We start from the raw sequence: 24,608 nt of genomic DNA on the forward strand, positions 1-24,608 counted from the left end.
TGGTGTTAGGGCTAGGATGGTTCATGGTTCATTTATTTCACACTATTTACACAACATTAACATAGAAAGAAAAGTATTACAACAAATGATTACAAGATAAAAATAAATACAGTACAAATTATAAAATGTGTGTGGTGGTCAAAGCAGCAAAAGCTTTCTAGCTGACCACCACCTACTTTTAAGTAAACAAAGAAATGACACTGAGCTTTATTGAGATATTAGAAAATGTAGGAAATGTTTGTAGAGCCTAGGATGTACAAGAGAGAATTACACTTGTGTAAATTAAGGTATGTTCGAGATATACTGAACCGAGCAAGAAATCTAAACAGGACAAGCTTAATAAAAGAAGAACAAAACAATAAATAAATAAAAACAAAAAAAAGCAAAAAAACAACATACAAACAAACAAACAACAACAACAACAAACAAAAAGAAAGGAAAAGGACAACACATTATCAGCAGCAACAGCAGCGACAACAAAGATCAAAATATAGGCAGACAATTATTATTATTATTAATATTATTATTATTATTATTATTATTATTTTTAACTCTATTATTATTATTAGATAGTTACATACTATTATATTTGATCATTAAACAGAACATATATTATTTGATTGACAAGAGATCAGGTGGGCCTTATAAAGTTTCTTAAACCTGTTAAAAGTTTTTGTTTTTTTCAATGCCATGGGGACAGTTTCCCATATGACAGAAGCAGAGTACTTAAAAGTAAATTTGCCTATGTTAGTTCTAACTTGTGGTCGGTGGAAATTAAGCTTGGCAGAATTTCTGGTGTTATAGGAGTGGACAGTTGTTGTAGGTAGGAGCAGGAGGCCCTGTTTAGCTGGTTCATATAAAATTATATTATTACAGTCACCTTGAGTTGTGTCCTTTGGCCTGTAAAAGAAACCTGCCGCATTTACACAATCCATTTGGTTTGGAAATTTAAACCATTAACTTATGGAAGAAGGAGAATTTGTGTGACCAAATCAGCTGAAAGACTACAAAGAGAAGAAATAATTTTTACGTATCACTAGTAGACCACAATTTCTGAAACTTTGCAAATGAAAATATGACATGAACCATTTGACTTTCCAATGCGAAATTTAACACCAAGATGCCAATCAGTAACTCTATTGTGCCTCATCTACAACAACGACCACAAAATTTTTCTGATAAAGCTTCGACAACAAAAACTCTCTGCACTGTCTGTTGCTACCTTTACCTTGGGGTGCACAAAAATTATGTGACATTTCCCTGCCTGTAAATTACAGTATCTTCAATACAGTTACCATCTAAGGCGAAAACTGGTACAGCTTACTCCGGTTGATTAAGTCTTTTTAATTGATCGTCGATAAGCACGTTGATCTTGAGTGGAGAAAGCACAATTACGATGGATTTGTTCTTGGAACAGTTTTCATTACAAAGATGGTCTAGATGGTCACAAAGGGTAGGAACTAATCTTAGTAAAAAAGTGATTTACCGCGCTTGTTGATTGCAATCTCTCCTGTTGCCTTTTTCGTTTTGGTTTAAGTTTCAAGTTTTGTTGTCCTCTCGACCGAAGAACGTTCCGAAGAGCACCCTCGAAAGCGAAAACCTCAGCAGGAATGATCACAGTTACGAGCAGCACGGTGGACAAAGGATGATGGGCAGGCCCGTATTCCGCGCCTCAAATCGAACTTTACCAGATCTCCCCTCCGCCTGACCGTGGGAGATCTGGGTACGAGATTACTAAATTTCGTTACTATTTTATTGACAACTTAAGTTAGCAAATTAAGGTGGGTTATTTCAAACCTTCGCGGGTGTTCCTTAGAAAAGAAATATTTTTATGCGTGCTGTGTTCATAGAAGCCCTAGAAAACTTTTTGTCACTGTAGAGCTAATAAACCGTCAAATCTCAAAAAAATTACTTTTAAAAAACGTTTTTGCTTTGGCATGCGAGCGCAAGCCCTCAAATGCAAAACTGACAGTGTGTACTTTGACTGAATTATCTGCCCTCACGTTGGTGCACAGACATCCCACGAAACTGAACTAAATCACTCAGGGGATAATAGGCTAACAAAGTGACTTTTCCGATTTTCCCATTTGGTTCCTAAGAAAACCCATTGTAAAGCTTGACAATGGAATAGTTTTCAATGAGTCTGGCGCACTGAGACACCTACAATGCAGGTCAAAAGTAGTTGGGACACCTGTCCAATAATCATGTATTCCAAGTAAAGTTGGCTTTTTGGGGTCACAATTGGAGCGTACCACCCCCCTCCCCCCCAAACAATGTTGGAAGATGCAGATAAACAGTATTTTTGTTGAAATCTGTGTTGTAGTGTCAAATCTCAACATTGCTTGGGGGGGAGGGGGTGGGGGGAGATTATTTCAGTAGTATCTCGCTAAGTGTCCCAACACTTTTGACCTGCATTGTAGCTTGCGTGGAAGGCGCGTGGAAAATATATAGGGCGCGAAAAAATGCGTGGAGCGCGAGGGAGGGAGACACGCGAGGGTGAAAATAGCGCCTGCCCGAGAGGTCCACTAAAATCGTTTTTGTTGTTGTTGTTGTTGTTGTTGTTTTTATCGTTCTCTGAAAGAACGGAAAATTCCCATTGGTTGAGAGGCTCTCGAGGGAATAACTGGTAGCTCTTTTTACCCTCGCGTGTCTCTCTGTCGCGCGCGTGCGTGGCTCGCGCCCGTTACGCAGGCTATGGGACATCCCAAGAAAGCTTTTTTGAATTTCGCAAAAGCCTGACACTCTGTGGCGCGTTAATGTGTGACAGACATTATGGCCAAATTTTGTAGATATCTGATAAATCTAGATACCCTATTAATCCATTCGACTGGAGGGAATACTCGCAAAAACAAACCCTGAGTTTAGAACTTCCAAAGATTTGTACAGTTTTTGTACCTAATTACAACAGTTGTCAACAAGGCCATGCCGCCGACCAATGGAAACAACATAGGAACTCCCCACAGAGTCCCTGTTTTACTTCTGTGGGCAAAACTAAAGTAAAGCGGTGTACCGCCTTGTGCCTCTCTCGATTCTTCTCCCTGAATCTATGAAGTTGAAGGTTGACCGAACCAGGAGCCGTTGTCATTGTCTACTAGAGTTTTCTTTTTGTCATTCCAAAATTTGCTATTTTCCTTCTTTTGGGGTCATAGCTTAGCTTTGGTTTGTGTCCAAGGCCTTTTCCTTCTTCTAGAACATTTCATGACGACAAAATTCTTCCTATCTCAAAGAGAATGCTTGACAAGTTTGACACCCCAATGTAAACGAAAAATGTTAATAAGACATAAAAGAAGCTTCTAGATGAACTTGTTTGCCGCGAAAAGGTCAGTGGGGAGTTCACGCCTTGTGGAGATTACGACACTTCGGCGGTTTAATAAATTTGTATTTAACAAAGTCATTTTCCTCAATAACTCTACCGGATTATGTGATTTCATTGTACTGGTTTTTTTTTAATTGTAAAATCAACAAATGAATATTAATTTGGCTGAAATTTTTTTTAATCAATTAAAGTAGTCCTGGAAACCTTTGGAATATAAATCGGCGCTTATTTAGTAACCAAATACTCGCTAACTTCAAAATGTTTAACAACAAGCACTAAACATAACTAAGTCGTTAAAAATGAAAATAAAAGCAGTCACAATAGCGGCTAAATTTCCAACGCTGCGAGGATTATGTTCAGTAACGATTAAAGAAATGACCGTGGTTATACCGTAAGGGTATTTTGTGTCACTGCAGAACCCAGGGAATGTTTCCAGCAAGTTGCAAGACAAAATACCATTCATGGATTAGTTGGTTACAGTAATTGAACTATTTTCATAAGAATGCTGGCTTCACTTCAATCCTATTGAGACTTCAGAAATAATACTGAGCGAAAACACTTTACGTTTTGGCTTCTTTTCAAAGGAAATGGATTAGATATTTGACGCAATTACTTTCGCTCTAACTTACCCTGAATGCTGGTGCTTTCGGTGGATTAGTCTTGACGTATGATTTCAGACTGGTTGAAAAGGAGAATCATTTTCTTTGCCGCAAGCTTAATAAGCGAAAATGAACATGTTTAGTTTCTGCACTTGTGAGATAGCAAATGTTGATTGACTGCTTTCCTGAGTTTCAAAACAACGGGTATTAATTTGCAAACGTAAAAGAGAGCACAAAAAGCAAATCCTAGAATAATTCAAGAAGGTAAGACTAGTTTGCTCCAAGTGCATTTATTCCCGATTAGAAAAAGACGAGAAACGTGGCAGCAATTAAAGAAATAAGGAAACGTTTAAGTAGGTCATGATACGAAATCATTAAAAATCGTGTGTAATTACTGACTGTTTATCCTGCTGGTAAATGGACAGAGAAAAAAATTATTTGAAATTATTATTTCTTATAGAAAAACCATTAAATAAATACTGCATTATTTTCACTGCGGTTTCGCTTATTTCCAGGTTGAAATATTTTAAATTTGCTCTCTTGTGTTCAAGATAAAGACGGGAAAGGACTGAGCGGATAAACAAGACCGTATTTTAACTGTAATGTTTATTTGCGGTTTGACAATAGACTCACCACAAAAGTTCCTCATTAATAAGAACACCTGCTCCAACAGTCTATGGAAAACATTCCGGGTATTTTAACACGCTACAGCAACAAACAACCTAACAAATTCACTCCAGAAATACTTCTCCGCCTTAAGCTTTAATTTCCGTCTCACTCAGTGGTTTTAACAGCTGAAATGGCAAGGATACGTGGTAAACAGTTCGCCTTGTGGTTGATAAAGACGTTTGTTTTACAGGTATTTGTAAAAGTATTATACTTGGACATCATAATTTTCCAAATTGCATGAATTTTGTGCTAACAGTATTTTATCGCAGGTTTGGTTACATCTTTTGAAACCTCGAATGATTGCCTGTCAAGAAAATCAAGGTAAAAATAGGGTACTGCAATTCTAACCTTTTTAATTGCCGATTAGGCGTTTTGAATGCATTACGTTTTTACATGCTGCTGTAAGCATTCATTAATGTTGGCAACACTAACTCGATGTGGACTACATGAATAGAAAAGTAAAATTTCGAACTGAAATGTCACCAAAGACAGCAATCAAGGCGAAAAAAAATCATTGACATACATGCAGTAGGCCTCGGTTACCATGCATCGCTCTTTCAGATACTTCAGTTGCTCTGTTTCTACGTCTGTGTAAACCTGGTATAATAATCCATGCGTAAAGTTGCGGCCACATAGAGCGCCCTTAAAATTAATTCCATTGGATAATATCCGGCAAAAATGAGTCACTGTCTTTAAAAGAACGAGATGTTGACACAACTGGTCAATTTTTTCTACATAAGACGTTCTGTTATACGGTGTGAATTCTATCAATCCAAATTAACATCAAGCATGCATCTGTATTAAAGGCATTTTAACTGTATCATAACAGCGTTAACTTTGACTAAAAAAAAGCTAGTTACGTCGACTTCGTTCATTTGAGGGCTTTCTGTATATCTTACCGAGGATAGCTAAATAATGCCAACAGGAAACTTTTGTCTACAGAACTTTATTGCCGGCTTATTCTATAATCTCCTGTCTCTTATTTATTAGGTTGTTTGACTGCCGTTTGATTCTGTCTGATTGCTAAATTTTATTTAAAGTAAACATCGTGTCCACAATAGCACGATGCCTTGCTAAACGCTAAAAAGTAAAACTTATCCTTAACGTTTTTTCCTGTTTCGCGAAATCTCAGAAGTAGGTGCAATGTTTTAGTACACCGACTGGGATATCGGCAATATTATTTCCACCTTTAATTTTGGGGTTTTATGCTGTGCTGATATATAATTTTCATTAATTACACCAGGAAATCGTTGTTGGCTACGTTTTTACTTTTACTTTCTCCCAGTTTCAGTTCGTAGCGGCAGTGTCATGCCAATGCATACAAATGAGTCAATTAGCAATTCAAACACAGAATTAAGACATCCTAATCCAACCGTCGTTGTTTGGAGTCGATGGGTTGGAAAATGTCGCTCTTTAACCTTTTCGTACTGTGCTAGCCAGCTAGGGCTAACGGATGCTCGGAAACGCCTTCTGTCTACATTGTAACTGTAATTTTTTAAACTCGTGTGTCATGTTGAATCGACTTTCATCTTCCATTAATTTTAGCCCTTCAATACTGCAATTTTACAACGAAACCTGCTGCCCTCTTGCCATTTAATAAACATTACCAAGGCCAAGAAGTAATTGAAGGAAACTTGAAAGTGAGTTTGTCGAACATTGACTTTGCTCCTGGCGTCAATGGAGAACCCGGGGGCGCCATCAAGTTTCAAGGGAGACGGGACTCTTATATTGAGATTGAACCCAACGACCAAGTCCAGTTTGACCAATCCATGACGATGTTGGTTTACGTCTTTCCCTACGAAAGTCATAGCGGACCCATTGTTCATTACAAAGCCAACGGCCATGGCGTGCAAATGTGGATTCAAATAACAACAAATGAAAAGGGCTGGCTCGTGGCCCGCTTTGTCCGAAGAGGCTTGACTTCCACCGGTTGGTTAAGAGCTAATGTGCTGAACTTGGCACGGTGGAATTTTATTGGTGCCTCGTACGATCACGTGACAGGGTGGGCCACTTTATATCATGACGGCTTGGAAGTCAAGCGTATAAACATTGGCGTTAATTTGTATTTGGCCACAAATTACGAGATTCGGATTGGAGCAGTCACCACCATCCCTTCGCTGGGAGAATACTACGGTGAAGTGGCATGTTTGCAATTCTATTCCAAAGCGCTTGAAATAAATGAAGTTGTGGAAGCAAAGGACGCTTGCAATCCAGGTTTGTAAGGCCTCATTTCTTTTTGGGCAATAGCAATCGAACCATTTACCTTACAAGGCAGCGTTGGTCAGCTGAAATCAGTGATAGATTTCTTGTTAGCTTATAATAAGGTTCTCTGGTCAGTATGTCTGTTTTTTCGTTATCGCTTTCGATCCGACCAAATGAACAGAGGTAAAAGAGCACGATGGTTAATCCATGTAATTACGATTGGGGGTACTGATTTAAAATGTAACCCTTGTTGGAGTCTTGGGTTTTCCGGTTTTCGTAGACTTCACAACAAGTCACGATCACAATGTTTTGTTTCTCGGGGACCAAAAAAATACAATTAAATTAAAATGAAATTTCGAGCGCGAACTTAGACAGGAATAGAGAAGCGAGGGTCGGATGGATTTTCAGAAAGTCTAAGGTGTTGTGTAGACAATATTTTATTTTTAGCTGTGTAAATTAAAATAAAAAAAGAGATGAATCAGTGCAACAACACCTAACCGAAAATAAAATCAGAACAAGTGAATAGAAAATGTATTTTTAAACAGTTGAGTAATACTCAGCTATAATAGCTTTTTTTATTCGTAGATCAATAATCACAGACATTTATACCATCTACTGACGTTTCACAATTTACCTGAATCCGGTGACGACTTCTGTTCAGGTTGACGAAGGGTCAGTCAATGTCACGTCAAACAGTCCTTCTCAGGACTACACTCACCTGGATGATCATAATTTACTTAATTGTGACATGACTCCTGGGTTCAAGCCATTGACAGCAGAACAACTAATACTCGCTTTTATACATCAGACAACCTAAGTATAGTTTATTCGTGCGATACGAAATTTACAAGAGATACTACTCACTTATTCGAATGTCCTTCATTAGTTGCGATTCTTGACATTTCTTGAAATTCATTCAAACTGATCGCATGATTGCCAGCTAACCATAATCGAAACCACGAAGTGATCAGTTTCAACCTAACAAGTATTACTTTGAGAAATAGTTGTAAATGCAAGAGACAGTTGATACAGATTAATCAAATAACTAGATGTTACTAGTTGTGTGCCTATAACCATAAGTCTGTAAGATTTAACTAAATCAGCTAACTTCGCCTAATCATGTTTGATTTCAGTGATTCCTCTGCAATTCCTTGTCATCAACCTGACGTCACCATCTCACGTAGCAGAAGCAAATGAAACAATGTTGACAGTGAAGGCAAATACAAACAATAACGCAACCAAACCAACATTCCGCTTCGACTTTGGTGATGGTACAGATAGTCGAGAGAGCTTCTTGAACACGGCTTCTCACATGTATCACTTCATCGGTAACTACACGATGAATGTCCAGGCTTGGAGCTTGTGCAACACCAGTATGCTAACCGCAATCGCCAATATATCAGTGCCTAAACCTGTTCGTATCTTGAAGAACATATCCCTGCATAGTGAAGCCACTGTGTTTGGAGAGTCGACGCAGTTTCGCCTGCTCCTCGAGCAAGGTTCAGACTTAACATGCTTGTGGTTTCTAGGTGACAATGTCAATCATACTATCTTAAGGTCTAATCCAGGCACAATTATTTTCAACCATGTTTACTTAGCTCTGGGTACTTACACAGCTCGTGTCACTTGCAAAAACAGGAGAAGCGAATTAACCGTCTCTGCAACCGTAGAAGTTCAAAAAGTTATTTTGGGGCTTAAAATGTATCCAGTACCTCCAATACTATTTGGAACACAATTCTTAGTGAGATGGCGAATAGACGATGGGACGGATGTTGCATACAAAGCAAACTTCTCTGGAGTTCCTCTTGAAGTCGTGAAGTTAGATGATGGGCTGCATGGACAAGCGTGGGTAACACAACACGATTACAAAACTCCTGGAGAGTTCTTTATTCATATCGCTGCTTCAAATGCGATTACGAAATGGGTGTCCACACGGGGCAAATGCGTCATTCTTCGAAGTGTTGTTCCTTTCACGCCCATGGTATTTCACAAGAACAGAGATATAGAAATTAACGAAACTGTTTTAGTCTCGTTTACTGATGTTAACTCTGCCTTTGATATAAATGCCTCCTACATTGTTAGTTTTGGAGATAAGAGTGAAGTCGTGGTAACCCGTGATACATTTGCTAACCACTCATATAGCCATTACGGTCTATACACAGTAAATATCACAGCTGACAACGAAGTGTCAAGTCTCAGTATCAGCATTATTATAAAGGTCCATAAACCAGTTTTGAAGTTACAAGGAGCAATCATACCCTCTGTTGTGGCTAAAGTAAATCAGACTGTCGACATCACAATGTTCTTGTTTAGTGGATCAGATTTTGTTTGCCAATGGCAGTTTGGTGACGGACAGCAGTTGGTCCAAAATGAGGAGCTGATTTATTTTAAGGAATCAGAACTTAGTGTCAAGAGCTTCACTAACGTAACCATTTCTGCAAGCCACGTTTTTAAAGAAGTCGGTATCTATGAAGTCAGTGCGACCTGTCAAAACCGTTTAAGTCAAATAAACAACATGGCATATGCCACAGTCCAAGAGGAAATTACACTCTTCCAAGTTTCAACGGTTGCTCCAGTAATTTTTGGCAAAACGTTCTTCCTAAACTTCACTTTTGCAACTGGTACAAATGTAACTTTTAGAGCATTTCTAAATCGACAACAGCTTTATATTGAACATCAAAAATTCTACCATTTGTCTAAGGTTACACCTTATATTTACAAACAACCTGGACAATTTAACTTAACCATCAAGGCACAGAATCTTGTTAGTCCTTTATTACGCCACAGGCAAATGATCTTTATAGAGATCCCAGTATCTGGGGTCCGTATAAATATGAGCTACTTACACGCAAATATCCTGCATGCAGGACATGGTGTGAATATGAATATCTTTCCAGAAAAGGTTCCCGTTGTCCTTCAAGCAACCGCTGAGAATGGTACGAGTCTGCAGTACACTTGGTCCATAAGCACTGTTAAGGATCTGCTTAAAATTAAAACAGTCATGCACACGTTTCACTCAGCAGGAATATATATGGTATCATTACATGCTGAAAATCGCGTGAGTAGAGCGGCTTCCGTGGTAGTTGTTGCCGTTCAAAAACGTGCTTCTTTCTCACAAGAAACACCAGTGGAATGTTCTTCTCCAAAGGTTTTGAATGAAGTCGTTACCGTTAAAACAACCATCAAAAATTTGGGAACAAACTCAACTCTCCGTATTGACGTGGATAACACCACAAGTTATTGGTACGGAGATTATGAAAACTACCTAGAGTTAGCAAGGAACAATGTTGACACTAATGTGCAGTATAAGGGGAGTTTAAAAGAAAATATTATATTAGATCATGTCTATAACACTCCAGGAATTTATACAATTAAAGCAATCCTTGGAAATGCTGTAACGAAATCTTTAAGAACTTGTGAAGTTGAGGTTCTCCCACGGCCTTGTAAAAAACCTACAGTGAAATTAACGAGTGTTGGTGATACTCCTGAGGATGCAACAAGTTTTTTCACAGCTGACGTCATTAATATTGAGGCGAATGTTGACGTATTTTGTCCTGAATCCAAAGAGTCCAAATACGAATGGAATATCTTTCAAAGTAATCAAAGAACAGGGTTATTTGAGCATTTCAATGGCGTGTCTTTGAACAAGGAGGCTTCCATGAAAGAGATAAGACTGAAAAGGAGGTCATTGCCGGTTGGATTGTTTCGAGTAAGCTTGACAGTGGGTATGGTGGACGAAGAATTAAAGGATTTCTTGACAGTCGCTGAAGGGTACATCAGGGTAGTCCAATCCCCTTTGATTGCAGAAATAAGGGGAGGAAGTGAGATTAGGAGAGGATTTGGTTCCGTGGTATTTGTTGATGGCAAGAATTCATACGACCCTGATGTTGGCCCGGGAAATTATACAGGTGTGTACAATTTTTCCTTTTGCATTGTGTTAAATTCTTTTTCTCGTATTGTCAGACGTATTCCAAATATACGAAAGAACTTCGGCCTTAACGATAATCAGCCTCTAAGGTTATCGTGTAGTTAGATAAGAAGGACATAAAAAATTTGTTCACCTACAATAGAGATCATCCTATTATGATGACTAGTAACTGGCACTGGCCATACTACACACACTCAATTAGAATTTCGTTCTCCGACCACATGAGGTGCAACGCTTGTGTTATTTGTTCTGTTTACTTTCTAGGAATGCAATTCTTGTGGCTTTGTAGAAATGCCTCCGAAAACTTCCCAAAATTTATAACGGATGTCATTAATGGCAAGATAGACATTTTGTCACAGCATTTTCCTGGATTCTCCACCAGTGATGGTGAAGGATGCTACAGAGATGGACAGTACGCTCTTTCAAACATAACCATCCTAGAACTTCGAACAAGTGAAATGATGCAGAATGAAACTTATGTAATCACGCTGGTGGTTAGAAAGGGTAACAGGACAAGTTTTACCACCCAGATACTCGAGTTAGGTCCTGAAAACCTTCCAAGACTCGCCATCAGGTAAAGTTGTCGTGAAAAGGATTGTTTCCCTGTTCCCTTCGTAAAGGCCACGCAAGTAAAGCTAGAGACTGATTTTTTGCCTGGTCACTGCAGGCACTGCTCAGAAAGGAGAAACATGCTGTAACTGACGCGATTATGTACTTTAAAATTTATGTGGTTTGTTGATGGTTCTCGTCCTTGCTCCGAAAGGGTTTTCTCCGAGTACTCCGGTTTTCTCCTCTCCTCAAAAACCAACATTTCCAAATTCCAATTCGATCTGGATTATCGTCAAGCACTTTTTCATGAGCCTCTGGCTCGGTAGATTTTGTGCAAGCCCTCCCCGTGTTATTGACATTAAATGTATTACTTTACTTTACTTTACTTTTATGAGGAAACTTATTGGCTATCAGTCGGCGGAAGAGCTATATTAATCATTAGTGTAAAACACATGTACTTAATTCTCTACTTTTTTTCAATTTCTTGTGATTAACTCTGTTTAAAATTGCCCTTGACAAGCTACATTTCTTTCATGCAATTAGTAATTGTTTTAATACACGGTCGTCGATCATAGGCAAGTGATTTGTACAAATGTTATCAACTCAGGTCAAGTAATTTCAATTAAATATATTTTTCTTTTAAGGTGCGAAGTAAACTGCGGAGCGAAAGTAAATCCCTCGGATAAACTGTCAGTATCAACAGAGTGCAGCGAAAGCACTTGCACAAGTGCCCTGGTGTATTCCTGGTCTTTGTTTGTTATGGAAAGCCAAAGAGACGAGACTGAACCAACATGGCAGCGTGATAATAAGACACTACCAAGACACGACAACTCTTCATTTAGTAGTTACCCAAACATCATCTTGAAGAAAAATACCTTACAAGGAAACCAGGAATATAAGCTGGTTGTTACAGCAACTTTACCTGATGGTAACTATGGAAGGGCTTCCTATAAATTACAAGTAAATGCTGCACCTACAGGTGGCACCTGTGACGTAGATCCGCATGTTGGACACGTGCTCACCACACAGTACAGGTTCTGGTGTGCAGGGTGGCTTGATCCTGATGGACCTCTCAGTTACGAGATCGTGCATGTCCATGAGGCAGCAGAGACTCTGTTGTATTACGGGGGAGAGGCTAACACTACCATTGCACTTCCTCTAGGGGAGGGTGACAACAACTACACCATGGATATTGAGGTCCGTGTCGCGGACAGATTTGGTACAGCAACGCTTGTCAATCTTCAGGTTCAGGTATCATAGAAATGGAAGCCTTTTTTATTTCAGTTTGTTTCAATTAATCAAAAAACAATTTGTGTATTGAGCGAATAATGCCTTCCCGTAGAGGTCAACTAGATTTCAAAAGCAACCATTTTATGATCTAGAATCTATTTGTATGTTCTACAGACAGACGAATCTCGTTATAAAGACAGACATGACTGGTAATTATCCCTAAGAATGTTATGTTTTAAATTATTGAATTAGTTCGTCCTTTGTATAAAAATGTGATCGTTGTTTTACTAACAAAGACGTGATATTTGGGAAGCGATCCTAGTCAGGATAATGGCAATAAACCTAACTTCTCACACTTCTCACGTTGTTTTTCATCTCTATTTCAGTCCCTTCCTTCACTTCTTAACAACACGGAGCTGATGAGTCAACTGTCAAACATGATCAGTGGTACTGGTAGTTCCTTAAAATCCTTGGAGAAATCTGGAAAGTACCAAGACGTTGCCCGTATTGTTGGAAGTATTAGTTCCATACTGAATCATCAAGCGAAGCTCGCCACTGGACAAGATGCTGTTTCGCTGACGGAGGAACGAAAACAGGTTTTGGACACGTAACCTACAATCCTGCCCAATTGGATTAAGGAGACTTCGCTCTTTTTTTAAAACATTTCCCATTTTACTTTCCCTGAACAGTATCAACATCTTTGATGAAAGTCGCTCATTATCATAATTGCCCCGCTCCCTGTTCAATGTTGAACATTGATACTTGTAGATATCACACACATTGATTTGTCTTTGTTACTCGACATTGTAAAGGGAGGGGGAGTGAATGAATGTCCGGGCGGCCCCAGTGAGATCTTTGCCTCAAAAAACTTGGCCAGGATTGTATTATCTCTAGCCTTGTATAAGTGGTAAGAGGCCCCTTAAATCTGATCTCAGTAGCTTTTATCTTTAAGCACTGTTAATTATCTGAAATTAACTTGTTGCGTGATTACTTCGTTATGATGTTCAGACTACCTTCGCCTCCGAAAGTGCTTGTGCATTTGCTATAGATTTATGTTCCCCGTGTCACCTTTCAGTAAGCTTTTCGATAGCTGCTTATGTACACAGGACTATTGGAATCCACCAAACGCCAAACCTTCATGGTATGATAGGGGCTTTTTGTTGTTTCGATGTTCTCACAGGTACGAGAAGCTCTGGTAATGGCGATCACTGGTCAAAAAATCACCTCAGAGCAGTCTGTGAAACTTAATTCAGGCTCACTGTACGAAGCCACCCAAGTCACAAATGAAATATCGTTGGAGGCACAGGTAATGAAGATGGGAAGACCTTATATAAAATATATTTTTGTTTATTAAGGGCATTCATAAAGATTCCATTAGGACTGGATTAATGAAACGTTATTTGTGCTTTGAGGAGACACGTTTGCTTTCCTTCATTAAACACAGTGTGCAATGTGTTCCAAAATACTACAGTGCCAGATAGAGTGCTAGCACTAAAAGGTATTAACGAAGGCATTTCCCATCGCTTTGGTATGTAGCCAGGGTAGGTCGATCGTGAGGTCATTTTCTTCAATTTGTTTTATCATTTCTGTTTTCTGGCATAAGATACCAAGGAAACTTATCGTAAGCAAGTTGTTATTTTGAAAGACAGTGTAAAAGCCTTCCTGTCTACTTAGCTTTATATGTTTATTTATTTCGTTAAGTAAATCAATCTGCCTCTATCCTTGTGTTTGCCACTTTTGCTTCAGGAAGCAGGCTCCTCTGCTTTGGCCAACATGGCTACTTTTCTTGCCCGCGAGTCTCAAGAACCTGGGTCTGGTTCAGTGGATTCCGTTACAACACAAATGTTTGGTGCAATGGGGAACTTGCTCGGTGCCGCCTCTGATGTGGTAGCTGTCAGTCAACCTAACACCACCAACCTGACTTCAGCACGGATTGATAAACAGCAACGTAACCATGAAAACAGGCAAGCAACGGTGAGTAGCCGCCTACGTTTTCTTTTTTCCATTTTTACACAGTGTCAGGTTACTGATTCAATCATATCAATAACAAATGGATTTGGCATAATTACTTTCCTGTGTGATCATTTGTTTTTCTGTTTTAGCTTACGTGGATGATAACACTCTGAAGTGTGACTTGTTTAAATGAAACTAAGCCGTTACCCTGTCACATTCTCATGTAATAACGTCTTTGTGTGGTTCATCCCTGTTTTAGGGCAAATCGTTGTTAAAGAAGCTGTTCACTGCTGTAAACTCCGTGTCAACATCGGTACTTAAAAGAAAAATTTCATTTGAAGAAGCTACAGAGATCTCCACTCCTCGACTCACCGTACATCTGAGCAGCTCGTCTCCTTCTAATGTAGGAGGCGATGTGCGTGCAGGGTTTGCGAATTTTAAACTGCCTAGTGGCAGTGGCATATTCAGTAGAGGAAACTCTGGATTGACTTCCGTCAATCAAAAGGTTAGTTCCCTCAAGACTTTGTTCGTTTTGGCTATAATAATTGACGATAAGAGTGAAGTGGAATAATAAAGTAGAACTGTTAACTGTACGACAAAATAACGGTGTAGCAAATTGCGTTTGATTCCAGTTTGTGAGAATTGTGAACGAACTAAGGGGCGAGTTATCAATGGTCAAGATTCTGTACTGCTTGTCAATAAGATAGTTGACGTTGTTGCTAGTTTCTGAAGTAGGTAAGAAAAAAGGACAGATCACTTGAACAGGTAATTTCTCAGTTAGATCCCCTTTGTCCAGAACATAAAAACAAACGAAAACGAAATTAGAAATTGTTTTATCGAGTTCGATCAGTGATGATAACTATTTAATCATTGAACAGCTCGGGCCAGCAATGTAGCGAGCAACACTCAACCTTACTTATTTTTCTTCCCACAGGTTTTGTCTATGCCCCGGAATTACTACACCTATGATGGAACATCAAAAGATATCAACGGCCCCGTCGTGAGTTTATCATTCGAAGACAAGAACAAGGGAGAACCGATTACAGTTTCCAACCTAAATAAACATGTTGAATACTTCTTGCCTGCTCCAGAGATACTGCCAGAAACAGATATGTTCAGTGTGAACTTTACACAAAACGCTTGGGCTTATCATAAGCTTGATGTTACCTCCAAAGATGAAGCCGTTAGCATCGAGGTTGCTCCATTCAACTGTAGCCATAAACTCCAGGTGTACGTGCGAGAGAAAATGCAACCTACTAAAGGGAAGTATTCTTGGAGGAAAGTGATCTGGCAGTCTTCTAGTGAAGATCGGACAAACGCAAGCTACACTGGCTGCTTTGAAGAATACACCGCTTACACTCTTTTCATATCAAACACAGAATTACGCGAATCCAAATACGTTATAGGTATTTGGTATGATCATGCAACGGAGGAGAAACCTAGAAATACCAATGAGACTGCTCTGATGAAGTACTCCATTAGAGTGTATAAAACAAAATGTCTTTACTGGAACGAAAAGAAGGAGACATGGATGGGCGACGGCTGTGTGGTGAGTTTATGATGTGCTTTACTGTTTTGTGGTTTGTTTGTGTCTTCTTTGTCCTTTTTGATAACTTTTTTTGCCAAAACCACTCCTTCGGAACTTTAAACGGGTCATTTTAACCGAGTAAGAGGATGTAATGAAGAATATTGGATCAGGTTTGAGAGAGAATGCACCTTGCCTTTTTGATCCGCAAAACGATCAAGATTGTTGTTACACGTACCTTGGTTCCGCCTTAATGATACTATTCTGAAAAGTTGAATGCTGAATCTATAAGTCTCTTCTTACTGTGATTAGATTATAACTAATAGTAACTGGATCATAGAGTAATGCCTGGGTACCTTCTCTGCAAGTCAATCTTGTGTTCCCCAATTTTTGTACCCCTTGAGACTAAGCAATAAAAACCGCTTACCCTTGTTTGTGTTTTCGGCCTTCATAGCGTCAACAGTGAAGACAATTAATAATAGTATCTTTAATTACGCTGCGCATCAAAGTTGTTTTAAAACAGAATACCAGGTATTTTTAAGATCTGAAAACAGTGTTTCCTCGTAAATAACTAGTCTTCACTCGCGGTTCATTATCAGTTCGTTAAGTTTTCAGGGATTGTATGTTCATTAAAAAACAGGCCATAGAAGAAACTACCTCGAACATGACTAAATCCCCAAATTTGCCATTCGCAGGTCGGACCATTGACCAACCCTAAGAGAATACACTGCATGACGAATCATCTCACATCTTTTGGGTCCGGAATGTTTGTGGCGCCAAATCCAATCGATTTCAGCAAAGTATTTTCAGGGTTCAAAGAAGCTTTTGAAACTGGAAATGTGGTGGTACTGTTTACTATTCTGGTGTTATTGATGTTGTATGCAGTCCTGGCAGTGTGGGCTTGGAGGACAGACAAAAAAGACTTCATGCAGGTTAGAAAACTACTCTTATAAGGCTTAGCTCACTTTTGTTATCGATTACAATATTTCATAAAATACTACTCTTATTCCTTACATCTTTGCGTAATAAATATGAGTCATCCAAAATCATCATCGAAAGAAAAACGTGAATCAAATGTAGGCGACACTCTAACACGATATTTTAAACAGAGATCATATCATCTATCGTTACTATCCAATACCAAAACTCCGTGTACAATACAGCCGATCGTCGAATATTCCTCCGTACCCCACACGTTGTTTGTGGCGTTGTTGCATATTCCAAATTAAGTCATCGTAACAAACCTTTGCAATCTCCAAATTGGTGAAAAATTCTGGAAGTCAACCGAAAATGTTCAAATAATCTGGCGACCTTTTTTAGGAAATGTTCCGAAAGTTGCCTTTGGCCGATTTCCAATATTTTTCTTCACAAGTGCAACATTACTTGACTATTCAGATATGTCAATGAAAGACAGCACGATCTCTTTGGAGCAGTGGATCACTTCTTTGACTTGTCGATTCTAGGGGAAAACACTTTTCAATTCTGTTTCATTACGCGTTTTACAGATTGGCGCAACCATCCTGCAAATTCATCCAGACTGTGATTACCGTTACGAAATCAACTTTGTTACTGGCAGCCGTAATGGTTCTGGCTCAACTGCTCATGTAGGCTGCGAGATAATTGGAGAGTGTGGTAGCAGCGGCCGGTGTTACCTGATAGACAAAACGCGTCCGCTGTTTAGAAGAGGAGACCTGAATGTTTTCATCGTATCCTTGCCGAGTTGTCTTGGGGGCATCCACGGATTGAGGGTGTGGCATAATAACGGCGGTAAAAATCCGGGATGGTTCCTAAACAGAGCCTTACTTAGAGACTGTCAAACTGGAGAGAAATGGGTTTTCCTCTCGGGTAAGAATGAAAATGTCATTGAATATCATATGAAATTTCTTGAGTCGTTTTTGTAGCATGCTTCTCAAAAATTAAACATCATTGACACACTTTTCAATAATTGTTGCGACTGGGTTCAACAGTGTATCTTGCAATTCAGTTTTGAGATATTTTGAACTGCATTTACCCATTTAGACTATTCAATAAAACGTGTATCATAAAATGTCTAGCGAACTAAGTGATGCCTTCGTAAGTATTCTCCGACGAAGGTTTATTTTTTAATTTAACTGGAGCCATATGAAAATCATTATGCTGATTCGTTTACTTTTCTGTTCTAATCTCCGTTCAGTCGCACTTGTCAAACAGCTAAGGCAGTTGCAAAGAAATCGCTGGAGCAACCTAGTGTTCTCCTGAAAAACAACAGTATTCCGACCCTGCTGCATTTGCTTTTTACCTATGTTTCTATCCCATTCTATGTGCAGCACGTTGGCTTGATGTGGCAGAAGAAGACGGAAAAGTAGACATATTATTTCCCCCTGCAAATGAAGAAGACATGGTTTCCTTCAACAAACTCTTCAATACAAAACTGCGGAAAGGCATTTGTGACAATCATCTTTGGTTCTCGGTTGCGTACCGTCCACCTAGAAGTCGTTTTACAAGGCTCCAGAGGCTGTCCTGTTGTCTCTCTCTTCTGTTTTCCTTCATGGTGGCCACTGCTATGTTTTACGGATCAGCACCAGAACCTGGAGACACATCCGGAGATTTCCAGATGGGACCAATCAAGCTTAACTTACGTACTGTAATTATTGGGGTCGAGAGCGCATTGGTTGTAATACCTATTAACATCCTCATAGTAGCTTTGTTTAGAAACTCAAGAGTAAAAAAAATGAATCCTTCGCATAATAACGAGGACTGTCTCGTAAACCAGGCTTCGGAGACATCTGAGCAGGTTACGGAAACTGACTCTATAGGTAGTGATACAGGGATTTTGACGCAAAGTTTTGATCAGGAAGCTGATATTAATGATATCCATTGCAAAATCAGCGCTGAAGGTGATCTAAAGGAAAACACTAAACTTTCTGAAGAAAGTTTACAATTCCCTTATGAAAGCGACGATACAGAGGATGAACTTCTAGAGAACAAACAAAATCTTGGTCTCCTTGGAAGGATTCGTGCAAAGTTCCAAGGCTCCGGAGGAAGCTCAACCCCAACGCCATGTTTTCCATACTGGTGTGTCTACTTAGGATGGACCCTGTGCATCTTGACCACCCTGACGGCTGCTGTGTTCACACTGTTTTATAGCATGATGTGGGGTAAGGAGCAGTCCAACATCTGGCTTACAACAATGTTCATCTCGTTTTTCCAGGACACGCTTATCAGCCAGCCGTTGAAAGTTCTTATTTTGTCCTTACTCTTCGCAATACTGGGCACGTCACCCAATGGTGAAGATGATTTGGAGGAAATTTCAACCGGTACAGGTTTGTACACTGCTGCTTTAAAGAAAATAACATAACGTTCACTAGAGTTTCAACCAAACGGGGAAATCAACATTTTGAGCATTACGATAAACATTCTGTCAGGAAGATAGTCATTTTAGGTGCCTCCTAGTTCGAAGCTGTTCGAATACACAGACTAAGTGCGTAAACGTCACTACTTTCCACATTCTTCATTACCTTTAGTGGCTAGTCTGTATGTAATCCCACGTCTTTGTGTAGCGAATGAAATACCAAAAAAACTTTAAACGTATTGCGAGATTAATATTTAGCTTGATATCTCTCGATAGCTGTCTCTTTACAGAGACTATGATCTAGTTCCTTGGCACATTTCATGAGACATTGGTGGGAATCGAACCCACGACCTACGGATAAGATAAACCGTCGCTCTTCCAATTGAGGTATGAGGCCAGACGGAAGCAGGTCGTGAATGATAACGATGGCAATTCGAAGTAATCAGAATGTGAAGGCTACAATGACTAATTTCAACGACACAGATGGCAAATTAGAGAATTAGCTCTGCAGGGAAAGTTAACGTGCTGCGATGAACCCATGAATTTCCAACAGAGCGTTAGGCCAAAAAGGGAAATATGAAACCACACGAGCTGCGGGGCACAACATCCATTGTACCCTACACTTTATGAGAACATTACTCTAAACGGTCCAAATTCAGTTTTCTGTCTATATAGTGCTAACTTTCCCTTTGATTTCTTGCAAGGGTCCAACGAAGGAATGGTCATTCAAGACCTGACGAATGAAGACCTTTCTCAATACGATCCCCCCGACAAGAAACTCCTGAAATCCTTGCGAACTCGCGAGCTGAGGAGGCGTCATACCATTAAGCTCTTTACAGACCTGTGCGTGTACGTCGTTTTGTTGACCATGGTTATCATTTTAAGCTTCCAGTACAGAAATCCAGACTCTTATAGGATGATTGACACTCTGAGGCGTTTGTTCGTAAACCCAATTCACAACAGTAGTCGAGTGCGCTTTGACCAGGTATGTCAGAAAGCTTTTTGGTATTTTCATGACACATTTTGCGCATTCATCTTATCATCTCCGAGGGCCGCCGAGACGAGCATGGTATGCTTTCCGGCTGTTTGAACTTGTGACACGCTTTGTCGAAATAATCCGCGTACTTTCATTGGGTCCCTCATAAATTCAGTGTTAACCATTAGGTAAGCTGGGTTTAGGTCGACCTACGCAACTGTTGGATTACCACTCACCATCAGTCAGCTAGATTCTCACATGATTCAACCTCGGGTTGCCAGAAGGCATTCTTCATAAGGGCATGTTCAACTTCTGTGTTTCTGCAATTGAGTAGAATGTCTGTAAGGTGCAGGACGAGTATAGCTAAATACATTTCACATTATATTTGGCTGGCCTTTACTTTTATTTTTGTTGGACACATTAAATTTCATGAACCTATGAGCAATATATTTAAAGTGTCTGTCTCTTGAAATAACCTTGTGAGGAACACTAAGGAGGTAGGTCAATCAGCGTGGCTCAAAGTCATCCTTCATTTCTTACCTTCATGTGGCTTTGTACTATGTAAATGCACTTCCCGTTTCTTCTACTTTTGAACTAACCCTAAAACCCTTTAAGCTATAAGTTGCACATGTTACAAACGTTCTTAATTGGAACCTTGATTATTGCCATAAGAAAAGAATGTGTGCATTCCTAATTACGATTGGACTCAAACAATCTACATGTTGACATTGACAATCCAAATAAAGCTATGGTGAGAGCAGATGTGCTCCTTTCAGAAATTGTCTTCTCATGCCACCCTTGAATGTCTCCGTAGGTGAACACAATAAACTCCATGTGGGATTGGACGAGACACACTTTGTTACCAGGCTTACACCCACTACCTTTGTATGGCGATCTCCAAAGTAAACCGTACATAGGCGACAGAATGTCGTTACAGCTGGGTGTAGCGCGACTACGGCAAGTTCGTGTTCAGAAAGGTATCATCTATCTGTCACCCTTTTCGGATGTTTATGCGAAATAATTGCAGGGACACAACTATGATTCATAGCTATGCCCCGCTCTCTTGAGTCCTATCCTCTATTAAAAAGCAAATCTGCCGGACAAAAAGAGAGTTTGACTGGTCAGAAGTAAAGTACTTAATACAAAAAGACAACCGAGTTTGAAAGTGCAGACGGAAATTTCGGTTCTTCATAGGCTTTCGCTGTTGGGGTCCTCGACAGTTACAAACATAATATTTCCAAACTGTCGATGAAGGCACCTGGATGAGATAGAGCTTGTTAAGTGAGATACAAAACAACTGTCGCTTTTTTATAAATATGTAGTACTTTTCATCTTTTTCCCACGTTTCTAACATTTGTATCAAGTTAAACTTTCTGAGAGGTTGTCACAGACGAGGCAAAGAACTTCACATATTACATGTACTCTTGCTCCTTTTTTCAGGAGCTTGTAAAGTCAACAAGTGGTTTGAAGACTATTTTGCAGAATGCAACGACTTCTACTCGATGATGAGGGAAGACACAAAATTTTATGCCACTGGATGGGAGAAAGGGCGAGAGAAGCCCGCGAGCAAAGCAGAAGGAAATATGTTTAGATTCTTGGCGTCAAAATCGGATCATGCGCACACTTCTTGGCAACACATGAACGCCTTCGAAGCGCATCACATGCTGCCAATTATTGGGACATTTTCAACTTACAGCGGAGGTGGCTATGTGATGAACTTGAGCAGGAGTTTGGAAGAAGCGAACGTTATTGTAGATCGTCAGCAAGTGTCCTCGTGGTTGGACACTTACACCAGAGCTGTGCACGTCGAATTTGTCGCGTATAATCCCAGCATTAATATGGTTGCAGCAGTAACTATTACATTTGAACTGCCACCTATGGGTGGGGTGTTCAAAAGTGATGAAGTGTTTGCAGTCAGTATGTATGGCTCCTTGAGAAAGCATCCAGCTGCTAGAATAGTTGGTGAAGTTATAGCTTTCATTTTGCTCGTCGTCATGATATTTCGTGTTGCCCTTCTGATATTTCACGACAAGTGCCGATACTTTAAAGACCTCTCTAAAGTTTTGGACCTCATTCTAGTGTTAACGGGTGTTGTAATCGTTTTTCTACGACTTCTTAAAGAAGGGTTCAAGAAGCTTGCCACGGATCAATTCATTGAGGACCCGCATCAATTTCTAGATTATTATCAATGTGGCTTTTATGATGAACTAACTGACTATGCCTTCGCCTTCCTCAATTTCATTGCCATTGTGAGGTTTTCGGTTTTCCTCCAGTTTCTAAGCTGTTTGGATCAAATTTTAACGACGATCGCAAAATGTTTTTATGAGCTGCTTGCATGCCTATTTGTGTTCTTCTGTCTCATGATGGCGTTCTCTTCCTTGTTTAGAACTGCTTTCAATACTGATAGTGAGGATTTCAAGGACTTCTCCAGTTCACTACAAACCTCCATTTCGTACATGGCTCGAATGGTTAGATCCGATGAGGGCGCCAGTTCGCATACGATTGTAAGAGCAGTAGCCTTATTCTCGTGCTGTTTGACTTTGATCTTCTTTTACCTAACTGTAATAAGATCAATATTCATAGTCGGTTACAGGCAAACATTGATGGAAGATCGTGGAAAAGGAAAAGAGAAATCATTTGAAGCTGGGATTTTTGAAATATTTTTGGATATGTTCATGGATATGGCAGGAATGGAAAAAGAAGACGTAATTATGGAAGAGGAAGATCCTGAGAAAACTAGACTAAGGGCTCAGAAGAATTACATCCATAAAAGTCAGTTTGTTCGACTCCAGAATTACATAAACGAGGCTTACACAGAGGACTTTGCTGATGATTTAAGGCTTTTTGAGGTAATGCGTGTACGGGATGATTGGAAACACAACGAAATTGAACCCAGCGACTCGCAAGCAAAAAACATTAGTTCGAGTGACGAGGAAGCAAACAAGCTGGAAGTTAGCGAAGGCGAAGAAAACAGACTGAAAGATGCAGACAATGATGGGAAAAGAGGAAAGGCCCATGTCAGATTTAACGTTCCTATTCAAGTAACTGATGAAGACAATACTTCAAGGGATGCAGGAGTCAACAGCATGTCTATCGCACCAAATGAAGAAGATAGACTGAAGTTACTTGAGAAACTGGTCCACGAGAAAATGATAGCTTTGCAGAGGCAACAACAAGAATGTTCGGCGGGCACTCTGGAACATGAGATTCAAATGCTTGCCAGATTACAAGAGAGAATCGATGCTAAAAAAAGGAATAAATCACCAACTTTGTCGTCCTCTGAAGAACACGTTAACAAGGAAAACTTCAGTTAACATAAAATAACTTCGAATTGGTGTACGAGTTAAAAGACTGGAGAAAACAGACACTGCATGCCTTTGCTTTTGCTACGAGCGCAACCGGCTTTTGCTACGAGCGCAACCGAACTCAAGGAATGACCACAGAAAGTCCTTATGATTTCCATTCCGCTGAGGCTGCAAAAACTCCACTTTTTTCCCTTCCGGTTATCGGAGAGATAAACGTCAACGACCGATGTAAAATATGTAATTGAACAATTTAGGTTAATATATATATGTATACGTAAACAACAAGGTAGATATGGCCAGCTAGTTCCTTCGTAACACTAAAGTAATTAAACACTGTTATGTAACAAAATATAACAATCGTTATTCAGTGTGAAACTGAATGTATGTACAACTCTTTCTTATAAGTCTCGCGTCCTTTCTCAATAGGGACTCTGCAGCCTAGAAACGATATTAGTAACGAAAATATCGAGAAGCAGTGGCTCGATTTTCACCAATCAGTACTGAATTCTCTTAAATAATAAATAAACTGGTTTAAATTTATGTAATGAACGCTAAAATTAGCTTTCTTTATTGGGTCAATAACTAGTGTGGTCGTTGTTACGTTATGAAGTCCTGCAATGTCTCAAAGCGGAGTTGCATGGAAAATTCCAGCTTTATAAACATGCACGATTAAAGTTTACCGACGTTGTTTGACAAATCATTCATTTCGTTACAGTATTTAGAAACGGGTGCTTTTTGAGGAGGGAGGAAAACTGAAGAAGCTGGAGGAAAACCTTCGAACCACGAACGATAATCAACAAACACTCAACAATTCGGCGCTTTCTATTTCTCAATACTGACCGGCCAGACCCGTGCGTTTGTAAGGGGACATTTTGAACGACAAAATATCGAAAAGTGGCGAGCATCATTTTTAAGCAATACGAAGGACTGGCATATAACCAGTCCTTCAGACAGGTGTGTTGCGTTTGCGAACTGACGGGTCAGGTCAGCCAATTCCGACAAATGACCAGAGACGTTATCCATTT

The 24,608-nt window shown here is 39.7% G+C and overlaps 1 protein-coding gene across 1 annotated transcript; it reads left to right on the forward strand.

Annotated features, from left to right (window-relative positions):
* Window positions 1–4,630: 4,630 nt before the first annotated feature.
* LOC146476323 (polycystin-1-like protein 2) lies at window positions 4,631–23,673 on the forward strand. Its single transcript, XM_085114871.1, has 17 exons — window positions 4,631–4,774; window positions 4,854–4,905; window positions 6,130–6,798; window positions 7,920–10,694; window positions 10,979–11,288; window positions 11,908–12,514; window positions 12,880–13,089; window positions 13,674–13,799; window positions 14,240–14,467; window positions 14,706–14,951; window positions 15,381–15,995; window positions 16,667–16,903; window positions 17,477–17,816; window positions 18,278–19,273; window positions 20,007–20,287; window positions 21,093–21,255; window positions 21,719–23,673. Exons 1-17 carry the CDS (start codon window positions 4,715–4,717, stop codon window positions 23,590–23,592), a joined length of 9,789 nt encoding a protein of 3,262 aa, XP_084970997.1. The 5' UTR covers window positions 4,631–4,714; the 3' UTR covers window positions 23,593–23,673.
* Window positions 23,674–24,608: the final 935 nt, after the last annotated feature.

Source organism: Pavona decussata, unplaced genomic scaffold, assembly GCF_977016875.1.
Source record: "Pavona decussata unplaced genomic scaffold, jaPavDecu1.1 SCAFFOLD_78, whole genome shotgun sequence".
NCBI classification, from domain to species: Eukaryota; Metazoa; Cnidaria; class Anthozoa; order Scleractinia; family Agariciidae; genus Pavona; species Pavona decussata.